At 41.2% G+C, this 14,560-nt stretch overlaps 1 protein-coding gene across 4 annotated transcripts in view; it reads left to right on the top strand.

Moving 5' to 3' along the window:
• Positions 1 to 13,279, top strand: part of PEX1 (peroxisomal biogenesis factor 1) — a 47,354-nt gene extending 34,075 nt beyond the window's left edge. For 3 of the 4 annotated variants that reach the window (XM_025191089.1, XM_025191088.1, XM_025191091.1), the window contains exons 21-23: positions 5,111 to 5,308; positions 6,094 to 6,224; positions 7,995 to 13,279. In XM_025191089.1, the coding sequence (XP_025046874.1) occupies positions 5,111 to 5,308; positions 6,094 to 6,224; positions 7,995 to 8,079 (414 nt within the window). In that variant the 3' untranslated portion in view covers positions 8,080 to 13,279. Of the gene's footprint in view, positions 1 to 2,439; positions 2,518 to 5,110; positions 5,309 to 6,093; positions 6,225 to 7,994 lie in introns of those variants that run through there. The other variant, XR_003091659.1, reaches the window with a different exon arrangement.
• The last annotated feature ends 1,281 nt before the right edge of the window (positions 13,280 to 14,560 follow it).

Here is a 14,560-nt window from a genome sequence, read left to right as displayed (position 1 = left end):
CTCCCTGCTGATTCTGCCAGTCCTTGTAACTGGGGCCAGCTGAACCCCAAAGCCTGAGACAAATATTCCAATGTGACCAGACCCTAAAAAACCTCTAAGGCAGGGGTCAGCAACGGGCATGTGTGCCAGCGTGGCACATGAAGCCATTTTACTCTGCCCAAAAACTTGGCAACCCCTTTCATCAGCATTATTTTAATCACCCATGAGTCACCAGAACCCTTTTGAAGTTTCTGGCTACTGTGAGACACCTAGAGCCCCTCAGGCAGAAAGGCCATTACTCCTAGATGCCTTTGCTATCATAGAGTTGATTGCCCCGTCTTTGCTAGACAGTGCACAGGAGTGCCCCTACCAGGGGCCCCTTGTATCTTCTATTGTGAGTAGCAGTTCTTCTGGACCTAGAACACAACGGCAAGGGATAATTAACAGTTTTACCCTCTCCCTGAGTTCCCTAGCTAAACCATATCCAAAACTATAAAGATATATGCAAGCAGTATAACATTGCATAGAGTGATAACAGCAGCATAAATGGATATAGAATAACACGGGTTTTCATATCAGACCACACATGCCATATCAGTACAATAAAACACAAGAAAATTATAACATGCCACAAATCCCAAAACATAACAGGGTTCATGACTGTGGCAGGGGCATTTCACTGTGGTGGTAAGGCTCCCAAGCATTGCCACTACAGCAAAACAGTTTGTCTCACCCTGCTCTGCTCTGGGTCATCTGGACAGCCAGGGGAAGCCTGCGGGGTGGAAAATGGGCGGAAGGAAAGCGTCCACACACCAGCCCCTCTGGCTTTTTAATCACCGCTCCCATGGCTCAGCTGAGGGAGGGGATGTTGGGGAAGGGGTACCAGGGGAAACAGAGGGAGCAGCACAGCAAAGCCTCTGCCGCCTTCTTATGCTGGGAACTCCAGTGTGAGAAGCAGGCAAGGAAGAGCTGGGGCTGCTCCTTCTCACCTACAGAATGTGGAGAGCAGCCGCTCCCTTTGACTTCTCCAGACTGAGGTGACCCCAGTCCAGCTCCACGCTTCCTGGTCCCCAGGAGGAGTTAGGCCACAAGAAAATATGTAGACATTCAGTCTTCCAAGATAAACTCTCCTTGGAGCAATTTAACTCGGGTTGTTCCTGATTTGTTTTGCTCCTGGGGTGGCTGTTTTTGCTCTGGGAGAAAAAGCTTGAATGTTTCCACACTTTTATTTTCCACTGGGAGAGCAGCAATTCTCCCAGTAGAAACTGAACATCTGAACCTGGCCTAAATCTCCTAGCGCAGTGGTTGTTAACCTGTGGTCCATGGACCCCTGGGGTTCCACAGACTATGTCTAAGGTAGTGTTTCTCAACCCATGGGTCACAACCCAAAAGCGAATCACAAGAATATATGAAAGGGTCATAAACAATCATGGAAAAACTTGGAAAATCAAGGATTTTCTCCTTTTAAAGGAGAAAAATGCGGGAAACAACAGGTTTCCACTTGCAGGCTGCCAGGAGGCTAGTTTCTTAAACTGTTTACTGGGTCGGGACTGGCCATCAATGTTTACAAATGGATCCTGGTACAAAAAAGGTTGAGAATCACTGGTCTAAGGGGTCTGCAAAAGATGAACATGATCAATCAAAAGTATCTGAATACCCACACTTACAATTCAAAGGGGTTTGCACCTCCATTCAAAATTGCTTAGGGGTCCACAAATGAAAAAAAGTTATAAACCACCGTTCTAGGTTAGCTGTTGCAGTAGTTGTTATTATAGCACCTTACCACAAGGTGGCTGGCAACCTGGTATTGACTCTCTGCACCTAGCAAACAGCTACCCTAGGACAGTGGTCACAATGCACAATCCTAATTTTTCCTTGTATAACTCTATCCCAGACTAGCTCTATCCCAGATTCTAGTATTTTATACCTGCTTAGGGCCATATAAAGTGTATCTGCTCCTTGTTAATACCAACATAAGACTGCCTGGCACTAGCATAAATCTGCTGTCCTGATCATTTGTAGTACTTTTGTTTCCAGAAGACGGTTCTGTCAGTGCATATTTATGGCTGGGTGGGTTATTACCAGTGATTGTGTTCCTAGCTGTAAGAAAATCTTAACTGAAGTCAGTCTTAAGAAGTAGAACTCCTCTTGTTTTGGTATCACCCAGTCAAAGAAGCCACTTGTGGAACTTGTTTTGCTTTATACCTTCATTTGTACTACACACAGGATTTACCACAAGAAAATGTCAGTATTTATCATTCAGGGTTTGATCTTGATCATGTTGATCATATAGCCAGTGGCTTGATCACATTATTATAACTCATGTGTCATACATGCACAGGTTCAATTCAGAGTGAAAATCTAAAGAATAGAAATTATAAAGAACAAGGAAGTGGGCTGAGGAATGTGATACAATGCAGTAAACAGATTAAAAAGCAAATTTATTTTTCTTTTAAATAGTGATGCCACATCCTAAAGCTAAGCACAGTGACCAAAATAAGACAACGATGTGTGAATTTATAGGAAAAACAGATTGAGGTAGGTAGTCATGTTATTCTGGAGTCAGACAGAAGGCAGGGTAGAGTTGCACGTTATAGACTAACTGAATCAGAGATGCATACGTTTTTGTGAGCCACACGTCACTTTATCAGATGCTGTGAAAGGACATGCAGAGAACAGGATATCAAATAGAAGGAGTGATTTAGATACAAACTACAGGGAAGTGGGGGGAAAACTGATTGTAAAACCTGATAAAGTTTCATCTTCAAATCAGCACTAAGTAGTGGGAAACTTCTGAAATTTCTATTAGGGGGAGTAATATGTACAGTAAATATTAATTACTTTAGAGGCAAGTTTGTGTTTGAAATGATATTTGCTTGTTGAGATATGGCTGCTTGTTGTCAGGAAGAATCCCAAACTATTTAGGGGTAAAAATACCACTACCAATATGGAAAATACTATTACGTCATTTTGGTGACATTAAGATTTAAATAGTAACTACTTACTAACTCATATTTAACTATGTTCTTAGAAAACACATGGTTATTTGGCAGTCTTTGCTTCCATTCAAGGTCATTTGGGATATCATTTTAATTCTGTGAATAGAAGTTTTAATACAGTCTTATGATAAGCTTGTCCAATACTATTCAGATTTTTTTTCTCATTGTTTTATCCACAGTGAATATACATATTCAAATATAAATCTGCTTAAAAATAATTTTGTTCAGTTTACAATGCCTTTTTTAATTCAGTTGAGCAAGTATTACACTATCTGTAGTAAAAATGCAAGGAGCAATGTAAAGTTGCCTTAGGGAAAATTAACATCAAATAGTAAATAAGACTTCACAAATAGAGGATGAGCCAGAACGTAGAGCAAGCTGCTGGAGGCAGCTGTGGAAATGTCATCACTTGAGGTACTCAGTTGGACTTGACAGCTGTCTCTTAAGGGTGGTTTAGGGATAATAACATCATATGACACTGACAGAATAGACTTATATGACCTATACGAGGCCTGTTCCAGTTAAATGAGTCTATTCTAGGTCTTGAAAGAAGTTTAAGATGAGGCAATTCAGATATTTTCCCCAAAACAAATTTTTCTTTTAAATGTTCTGATTATTCTGTCTTTTATTTATTTTACTTTTCTCTCTCTGTTCCCTGTACATGTATGTGGTGTGATCTTTTGATTTTTGTCAGAATTGTATGTGTGGTTGTTCCTGTTGGTTACATGGTTAAAAACATGTTATCAGCAATCGCAAGGAAGCGTGATAGTTGCTAGCATGGTTTTAGCATGAATAAATGCTATAGATGATTAGTTGAAAGATGGTATTGATATGGAATGAGAGTTAACATTGTAGAATCTATATGCTTGAAGTTTCATGTGGTTGTTAATGTTAATTTAGAGTCTTCTGTCTTTCATTTTGTAATAACTGAAGTATTTTTATTGAGCAAGTTTATATGTATATTTAGAACATTAATTTTATTTTATTTTAGTTTGATAACATTTGTATCTTTCCTATGTGGTAACCATTTGTTCTGGAATGCATAACTTAGGTATACCGTATTTACTTGAATCTAAGGTGAGCCCTCCCTGCCATCATGGCGGGGACAGCCCCTCATTTTAGATTCAGGTACAGGTGTGGGGGAGAGGGAGAACAGCTGCAGTTCCAACCACAACTCCAAGGTTGAAATACCCACAAAGCTTTTGCTCTCTCCTCTCACCTCCCTCCCCCTCCCTCTTTTCCCTGTTTACCTTGTCATTGCATACCCAACTCCAGCTGGGGGCAAAGATCATGCAGCACATGCTGCCTCCGGCCCCAGCCCAGGGGACAGGCAGGAGTTGTAGGACAGGTACCTGGGGATGCGGGCATTGGTGGGGTGGGATAGGCTCTGAGGAGCAAGCAGGCATCCAGGGAGACAAGTGGGGGGTCAGTGGGCAAACCACTTGACTCCCCTGGTGCCTGCCCCATGACCACCTGGCCTCCTGTGGCTGCTTGCCTTGCTATATTGGGGAAATGGGGGACAGGACGAATGTAAGATGACCCTCCAAAGATCAGATTTTAGACATGGAAAATTATTTAAAAAGTATAATTTTTCTATTTCTAGTGTATAATTCTTGGGGGAGGTTCATCTTAAATTCAGAGTCATCTCAGATTCAGTAAATATAGTAAATGCATATAGACCTTAGATATAAATGCATAAATATTACAAATATGGAATAAAGAATAAACTCTTCAAAGATAGGAAGGTTCATAAAAAGGAAGGTAACCATATTTCACTTTTGGAAAAATCTAGGTTTTTTTAAGCATTTCTGTCTCCTACGTGTCTTGTTTCATTAGCCTAAAGCTTTCTTCTCTTTCAAGTCACTATACATGACATACATTACATACTTTAGAAAGAATTAACTTTTTTTGGTGATAAGAGGAAACTGAAGTAGATGAAAAGTGTGCTTACATGAAAAGAGGGCAGGATTTTTTTATGATACCTTTTAATTGGACCCCTAGTGTAGTTGAGAAAAGCTTGACTTCTGAAACATCATGGCTACAACACTCCAACATAACAGTCACATAAAAATCTTAACTCCTGAAGTAGCAATTTTGAATAAATTCATCTTTTTTTCCTCCTGTCACTATAGAGCTCCCTGTGTTTGTCTGGACCAAATTCCGCAACCCATGATTTAAGTGGCATGAGTCTGAGAGATGTAGTATCATCACAACCCTCAGTGCTGAGAACAGCCTCACAGGAAGGTTACCAGGAACTTAATCAAGAGCAAATGGAACACCTCCGGACTGAAATCAGTTCTATCAAGGCCAGCTACCAGAGCAAGAATGGAGTAGGACAGTTTCTCCATAAAATTCAATCCTGCTTTTTCCCATTTAGTTTTCACTCTTTTTTTGTTTGTTTGTTTATAAATTATTTCTGCAGTATTACACTAAAACATAGTGAAGTTTATGTGTAAGCACAGAAGATGCAAAGTCTGATAAAATGTTCAGAGATGTTGTTTGTCTTATAGGTAGGGATCTACTTAAAGTGTGCAGAGGGGAAGAAAAAAATTGCAGACTGCATGTGGTGCCTGGTGCCATTTTTGTGGCAAGGTCCCCACCTCTGATTAGTCGAGGGGTCCTGATGGCCCTGTCCTTCACCGTTGATTTGTGGAGAGTGTTGCCATTCATGGGGCCCTGCCCCTCACCACTGATTGGCAGAGAGGGGCAGGGCCACTCAAAAGGCAGCCCTGTTGGCCAATTAGTAGAGAAGGAGGGTGGAACTGGCATCTTGACTGCTCTCCCACCACCCTGGCAGGCTGCAAGGCCAGGCCAGCATTTTCTTTTTAGTAAGGGTTTTTTTGTTGTTGGTTTTTTTGGTGATTCCATACAGAATCACAAGGAACTCCAGTTCTCATGGTGATTGCAGAAACTGCCTTTTTTCCTAGTTTCCCTGAAAATTGCACAATCATGAATTGAATAGATCCCTACTTATAGCTTAATACATTACTCCTGAATTTGCTACTATCAGGATATTGTATTTTGGAAACAGCTCCAAGCTTTTTGCTGTATTGCTCTGTGTCTTGTTAAACGTAATAAGCATTTTCCCATTCACTGCTGCATTTTTATTTTCAAGGAGGACATTACCCCCAGTCGGTCAGTGCAAAACAAGAGTACTTTAATCATTACTCAATCCCAACTGATGACTGCACTTGCAGGTACAAGACCATCGATTAGTCAAGATGATCAGAAAAAATTTCTTGAAATGTAAGTAGTAAATTCTTTTACTAAACATGCTTGTATCATATTTTTTTTACATTTCAAGAGTTGTTTAAACTCAGGGAGTTCTATTTAAAATATATAAATTTGGAATCAAGAATAGACTAAAACTTGGCACTCCACAGAGTCACTTGGTTATTTCAGAATTGCTTACAAATTAGATCTTGGCAAGGGAAGCACAATTCATCAGTGTCTTGCTTGAACATGAACATTGCTGTTTTCAGTTTTTGTTGCTTTTAGGGATTTTGATTGTATGTGGTATTGTTATTTCTACTGCTACTACATACAGTTGCAATGTTCTTTGACTATCTGTCCAGATACATTTCACTGATTTATATGTTATTGTGTGCATTTATGTTCAGATTCTTTTGCGACTGTATATTCAAGTCTCTTATGGAAGTTGTAGAGGGCAGAGCAAATCAAACTCCTTTTTTAATTCTTTCATGAGAAATTCAGACTTCTTCACTTGTTATGCAGCCTTCTTGTTAATTGTTGATAGCTGCAGATAGTACTGTTATTTTGGGGATAAGATTATTGTAGCTTTTTTTTCTTTTTAATTTACTTTTTCTGTTAATTACCTGAGAGGCTACCGGTATCTTCCTGTTATGGAAGCAGAAAAGTTTGACTTTCCTATGAGTCTTTAATGAAGTGTTGGGCAGTTATATGGGCTGAAGGGCCACTTAATTCATTATAGATAAAAAAAACAAATCATATGCTAAAACTCAAAAATCTATTATAACATAATTTAATTTTATTTCAAAAAATATTTTTTGTCCTGATTTACTTTTCAAGTAGCATATATACAGGCAATTACATAATAGCTCAAAATAAAGTCTAACTCTCATATATTGTGGGGGGTGCTGCCCACACGCTAGGTCCCAGGAGCTGGACAGGGGGAGGGGGCATGTGCACCAGTGATCGCCCAGGACAGGGTGGTGCAGGAGCATTCCACTCTCCCTCCCACGGACCATCTGGCCTGTGGCTGTCTCCACGGTTTTCCACATGGGGCCGAACCCCACGCCCTCCTGCCAGAAGCAACCTGCACCATACTTTCACCTGCACCCACTAGACAGTCCTGGTGCCACCCCCGGCCAGTGCACACAGCTTCCCAGCGGGGCTACTTCCAATGTGGCTCCAGCCACCCGGGTGCTGCTCGGTTCCCCCCACCTCCAGCAGCATCTCCTCCTCCTGCCCCTGCTGCCCCACTCCAGGTGGGAGGAGCTGCAGCCCCAGGAAGTTCCTGCCCCAGTGCACAGGACTCTAGCTTCAGCTCCCAGCCACCTTCCACCCACTCAGCTGTCCACGTGATGAGCAGCCACCTGTGGGCAGCCAAGTGGATGGAAGGCAGCCTTGAGCTGGATCCTCCCAGGTCTGCAGTTTCCCCTTGCCTGGAGCAGTGCAGCAGGGCCAGGAGGAGGAAGAGGAGAAGCCACTGGAGGTGGAGGGAACTGAGCAGCACCCAGGTAGCTGAAGCTACACAGGGAGCAGCTCCATTGGGAAGTTGGCCCCGCTGGCTGGGTCTGGCAGGCTGTCCCGGGTTGGGGCAGGTGGGAATCAGCCCCATGTGGAGCACCATGGGGACAGCCACAGGTTGGATTTAATCAACTGGTTAATCTTTAAAACATACATGTCTTTTGTTAACATGTAGGCACAAATAACTGGTTTGGTAATAATTAATATTAACATGTATCTAAAGAAACATTTGAAAAGAATGATGGCATCTTATATTAATATGCTATTATCTATCTTTGTTTTTAGCTATGATAATTTTCAAAATCCCAAGAAGAGGAAAGGACAGAGTGCAGCAACATTCAGACCAGGACAAAAAGTGACTCTAGCATAATGATTGTTGTTATATTTGTGATCACTACACTGTAATTTAGAATATAAATGTCAGTCATATATTTACAGTCTTAAATCAGTTTACAATTTATATTCATATAGATTTATTACTACAGTGACTGAGGGTAGGCATCTTTTAAATTAACTTGAAATGCTGTAAGATTATTTGACATCTTATTTTGCAAAATTATTTGTCTTCCTATAAATCAGTATTAAACTTTTTGAGACAATATTAGCTATGTTGTTTCCAGCTAACCAGCAAACCTCAAGTTGTTCATCGGTGTGCAAATATCAGGAGTTGGTTCCCCATATCTGTATCCTTCCTCAGAGCAAATATTTTGCTTTTTCACAACTACTTCCTGAATCTGAAAGGTGGAGGTTCTGTCTTCACAAGAAATATGGTATCTATACATCTTATTTTAATACCTTGTAATAACTAAGGAAAACACTTTTCAGTAAAATATACTGAACTGTATAACAGCCTTGTAAATCTAAGGACATATTTTGAATATGTATTAGTATGTAAGGAGTGCCAGATTTTCTTGCAGATCAACTGTAGCTGGAAAGAATTTAAAACAAACTAAGATCTGAATTTATTTTTTAAGTTAAGAAAATGGATACATGGGAACAAATCAGAAGAGGCTCCTTAAATCATGAGCTTAGACCCCCACTATTGCAGGAAACTGAAAGTGGACACACAATTTGGGGCCATTTCAAAAGGGGGTGTTTTAGAAGGGCAGCAGCTGTTATGTTACATTTGTGGTGCTCCCAACTTGTCCACACGTAACAATTAGAACGTAACAGCTACTGTCCTTTGGAAACCCTTCCCTTTTGAAACTGCTTCAAATGTATGTGTCCACACTCATACACTACTGTCAGAAATTTATCAAACTTCATATTAAAACCAGCTAGGTTGCCCCCACTGCTCTTCTTGAAAGGTTTTTCCAAAAACTCATTTCTCTGATAGTTGGAAAACATCTTCTAATTTCCTGCCTATTCACAGATCTTTTATTCCCACTTGCTCTTACACTAATATTGTCCTTTTATTTAAACAGCTCTTCTCCCTCTCTGGTGTTTACCTTCTTGACATATTTATAGGGAGCAGTCACTTTCCCTCTAACCCAGTGCTCTCCTAGACTAAGTAGTCCAAGCTTTTTTAGTCTTATCTGATAAAATAAGCTGTCCACTCCCCTCATCAGCATACTAGTCCTTCTGTGCACCTGTTTCATTCTAAATTAATCTTTCTTGAACATAGTATCAGAACTGTATGCCATACAATGACTAGTTCTCTGCATAAAAACACTTGCCAAAAGAAGTTATTATTAACAGTAGGTGGGATTCCCCACCAATCCTTAAGCAGGTAGAATTCAGAAAGGTACTCAAGGTATTTAAATTAAGCCTGTCTATAGATTTCATTATTCAGGTGGATGATACTAATGTACAGAGGGTGCATCTACACATTCGCTTTGCTGTGGAGTTGGTTACTTAGCTCCGCAGTAAAGCGTCACTGTTTACATGTGAGTCCATATTAGGGCACAGTAAATTAATGAACTCTGCCATAGAATAGTATTGTCCAGGACAAGTACTACCCTACAGTGGAGTCGCTTAGTGAGCTGAAATGCTTGTATAAACGGGGCCCAGGGCTGACTGGGGCATGAGGGTGCTTCAGTGCAGGGGCTGCTTGCCAACTAGCTGCTCACTGAAGCACCCTTGTGCCCCAGCCAACCCCTCTGCTGCCTAACACCGAGACCTGGGGATGACCCTCAAGCTCCCTGCCAACCTGGATCTGCTGTGCCCCGGCTCAGACAGCTGCACCTGGGAGCAGCTGACTCTGGTGCAAACTGTGCCAGAGTTTGAACTGTGCTATTCACCGTGTGTAGATCTTCCTAGAGAGTATAAAAGACTATTACCCAGTCTGACAAGAATTAAACCTTAAATTCGGAGGGGTTTTTCTGAGTACTTATTACAGACTGCATAAAAAAGGCTGACAGCAGATTTGCCAACTGTCTGTAAATTTATGGACAATCTATGTTTTAAAAAAAGAGAGAGAGAGAGAAAGAAGTAAAGTCTAAAAGCACCTGTCCATAAAGTCCTTAAAATGAAGCCATCCATAAAAATAATGACCATGAGCTTGACTAAAACTCAGTCCTTGGAAAGAGGCCAAATGCAAAGTATTGATGAACAAACATAGCAGAGCAGTACTACCTGGTGTCTGAGCAGGAGTACAGCACCTTTCAGGAAGTTCTGTCAGGGCTTTATGGGCTATGGGAGCCTCTATAGCCCTGCCCCACTCCAGCTATGTGCTGCTGCTGCTGTGTCCTATTACCTGCCTATAATTGCTATTTACCTTACAGACAGGGAGTGCTGCCTGGCCCCAGCAATCTGAGACACTGAGTGGGATGGGGAGGGGGTAGTGCAGCCATGACGGAGCTGCAGGGCTGGGAGGGAGGGGAAGGCATCAGGTAGGGGTGCACTCTGGGACGGGAATTGGGGCCTGCAGGGGTAAGACTGGAGATCAGCACAGTGCAGGGTGCAGTTGGGGGAGATAGGGTGTGGAGGTGAGTAAGGGACCCCCAGGGTGGGGACAGCACAGTGTAAAAGCAATGCTGCAGTCAAGCAGCATTGCCAACCTATTTTTTTTTCTTTTTATTGTCAACTTTTTTACTGATAACCAAACTTTCTTTTGGTTGGGGTTAAGTCCCTAAATTTGAACTCAGTCCTCATTACTGCTATTCAGGACTTGGCAGAAGAGTTACATTTACATTATGTAAACTATACGTCAATAAAAATGTATGTCAATAAGTAGTATCTTATGCCAGGGTAATATACTGTGATTAAATGCACATGTAGACACTGACTACAGGGATAAATTGTACCTAGTCAGCCCAGTAAAACATGCCAGTAAATGTTTCGTTGTCATTAAAAAGAAACAAAATAAAAAGCAGTCTTGTATTGGCAACCTTGCCTGACAGGATACCTTTTTATTTAATTCCTCTGTTGTCATCTATCTTGTCAGCTATCACTGACCTTGCTCAATTGCCAGCCACACTCTCCTAGTGGTCCATGGGTATTAAACCTCCCCCCCACCCCCCCAAAAAAAACAAAACAAAAGAGTAATAAGTAGATCTCTTTCCATCTCTCATGTACACACAACACTATTTGGGTGTTTCTGCTTTGTAACCTAGCAGTACATCAAAATGCATCTGGCTTCAGGAGTTTGTAGAGCTGCCTGATAATGATGAATAGCTGGCAGATCTCATATTTTGGATGTGGCCTACAATGCAAAATAAAGAAGATCTAGTAGCACCACTTACATCTAACAGCAGGAGCAGCAATAATATCCTAAAAACCTGGGTAGCAGAAAATGTCACCAGAGTGTACCCCAAAGCATGCAGAAAGAATTTGCAGAAAGAAACTACTAAGTATGTATAATTGACCAATTCTGTCAGGTGCTGTGTCTGCATCTCCCATTAGCTTTAATGAAGTTAGGGGTTTTAAACCATATGTGATTTGCATTTTATTTTGATCTACAAGGCTATTCTGCAGGAAACCATATACCTTCTTTGTTTAGAAAAACAGTACCTCTAGCCTTCATCCAGGATTACACACCTAGAATTTATGAAGTTGCTTTTGGTTATTAAAGAAGTAAGACCTCTAAGGAAAAGAGATAAGGCAATCTTTTTTAACATTAAAAATTAAGTCAAGAAGTAGATAAGCAAGACTTAGTCAGACTTGAACAGTACAGTTATTTCAGAATAAATGTCACATGTTAGAACTGTACATAACTGTTTAAATATGAGTGTCTAATGCAGTTCTCTCACAAGCTGTAGAATGCACAAACATAATTTTTAAATACTTCAAGCCTCATTTCAGCCAAAAATAATCCAAGTTCTATACCACGCTAGGCCTCATTTTTATCATCAAATACAAAATGGACATAAGGTGATTTTTTTTTTTCTCCCCAAACCTGAATTGCTTTAAGTATCACAGCGGGACAAAATAATTATGATTGTGGATTTTTGTTTTTGATGCCATTTAATTAAAAATAATGGATGTAGAATGAAATGCATAAAAATGCTAACTTTTAGTCATGGTTTACTGTGTTTTTATTTTAATTTCATAGTCATTTTATTTTCCAAAGGCTTCTATCAGAAATGGTATCAATCATACATAGGTTCTTAGCAATGCTAAAAGAGAACTATTCCTGTCAAACAAATATGTGGTAGTATATCAGTATACAAGAAGAAATAGAAAAAAGTGTTTACAGGTTCTATAATTACACAAGAAGTATAAAAACAAAAGGATCCGTTTCCCAGCCTGCTTATGTAATGTCTGCTAAATTAGTACTGCACATGTATAGGACTGTAGGAGCAAAGCTTTCCAGAGAGTTACTATTTCAATCTTAAAATAAAAGCACCCTGAGAACTTAGAAAAGTGGAAAAAAGGAGACCCCTATATAAACTAGATTGGGTTTGCAGTGTGATCCCTACAGGAACAAATCAGTAGAGTAACTAGTAAGTGACAACTAGGAACTCAATTCACACTGCCATTGTAGCATAAGTGTCAAGCTGTTGGAACAAGCTGTACTTAACTTTTTCATGTGAATCCCAGCAGATGAGGTTGAAGATGCAGTTGGAAAGCACTGAATCAGTGCCTTACCCAGGCATCTTTTAGTGCGGTTTGAACGCACTACTGGCTATATGTGGAACCTTCTCCCAAAAGTGGTCCTTGTTGCTTTGCCTTCAGGTATAGAAATGGGTTTGGCAGTTGCTTTTCATCTGGGAGTATAAAGATAGGAGCAGGATCACAAGGTTTCTAAACTAGTTTACTTCAGTACAACAAGGATTCTGTTATACATTAACTGAAGCAGGTTGCAAAGACTTGGGAGCTGTTCCAAGCCCTGTCTTACTTTTGGCAAGTCACATTCTTGATTCTTTGTTTCCAACTGCCATGCCCATTGTGCTTTATTTGCCTTATTTCTAGAATAGGGCAATGATGATTACCTTTCTAAGATATATTTAAGGCTAAAACTTTGTAATAGTACTACTACTATGATGATACACACAGATGCATTTCTATCAGATCCTCAAATGGTGGGTGCTACTGAAGTGCAAATCTTGCTAATATTCATTCAGGTTAGAGATGTACACTTGAGAGGAATTAAAATGAAATATGTTTTCCCCTTCCTTAACTAGTGCTTGAATTTTTTGTGACATTTTAAGAAGAAACCACTTTAGAAATGCCATACAACTGCAGTATCATATTAGCCGCTATTAGATAACCACAGCAGGGTTTGGATCTCTCTCACGTTGCTGTGGTGTCCTTGACTGGCCTCAGAAATATGGAGAAGAAATAGGTTGAATAACTTCAAGTCATGTAAGGTTTCATGATCATCACAGAGTAAACATAGGACAGAAAAGTGCATTGGGACTGTATTGTGGACAGAGAAAACCTGCTCTTTGCCCATCATTGCAAATTTTGAGGAACCTGCTCAGTCACGCAATTTAGACTTCTGTGTAACAGAAGAGTTATTTTGTTGTGATCTACTAGAGTGGATCTTTGGCACAATTTTTACATGTTAAAATTACTTTTAAAAAAATCAAGGGCACATAGTACTGGCTACGTGAGAGAGATTCCCTTATTAGAAATCAGCAACAATGGGTGCATCTACACATGCAATTAGTATGGTTGAATGAACTCCGGTGCAGTGTGTGCCAGAGTTTATTGCTCCCAGGTGCAGTGTTTATATGTGCACCCAGGACCGCAGCACATTGAGCTGGGGCAACACAGCCCTGTCTGACAGGGGACCCAGGGAATCAGCCTACCAGCCCAGAGCTGTCCGTCCCAGCTCAACGTGCTGCAGAGGGGCTGGCTGAGGAACAAGGGTACTACAGTGAGGGGCTAGCTGGCAGGTAGCCCCACACTGTAGCACTCTTGTGCCCCATCCAGCCCTGGTCATTGTCTACACATGCACTGCAATTCACTAAATAACTCTACCATAGGACAGCATTTATGTCGGGCAGTACTGTTCTACATCAGAGTTGATTCATTTACAGCAACCTAATCACACTACATGTGTTGACGGTGACACTTTACTCTGGAGCTAATTAGTCAACTCCACAGTAAAGCGCACGTGTAGATGCCCCCAATCTAAAAGAAATAAGCTAAAGTAGGGTTGGTCAACTATTTGGGCCTCTTAAGGAGTTTTTGTGAACTGTTGAGGGCAGGGGGGGAGGGTGTGCTGACCTGGCCTCAGCCCCCCATCATGGCTGTTGGGGGACAGGAGGGGGGTGGAGGAGGTGCCAGTTTATCCTATCTGGGCCCATCCACCTGGCACCCACCACCAGGGGTGCCAGATGGAGCAGGCAGGTGGGGTCTCCATGGAGACTGGCCCAGGACTCCCACAGGCAGGGTGCACTTGGCAGGGAGGATGGGATGGGATCACAGGTGGGCAGGGAGCAGTATCTAGGAGCAGGACAGCT

This window comes from Alligator sinensis, unplaced genomic scaffold (assembly GCF_000455745.1).
Source record: "Alligator sinensis unplaced genomic scaffold, ASM45574v1 scaffold1011_1, whole genome shotgun sequence".
Lineage (NCBI taxonomy): Eukaryota > Metazoa > Chordata > Crocodylia > Alligatoridae > Alligator > Alligator sinensis.
The sequence above is the reverse complement of the archived record's forward strand: the minus strand, read 5'-3'. Positions and strand labels throughout refer to the sequence as shown.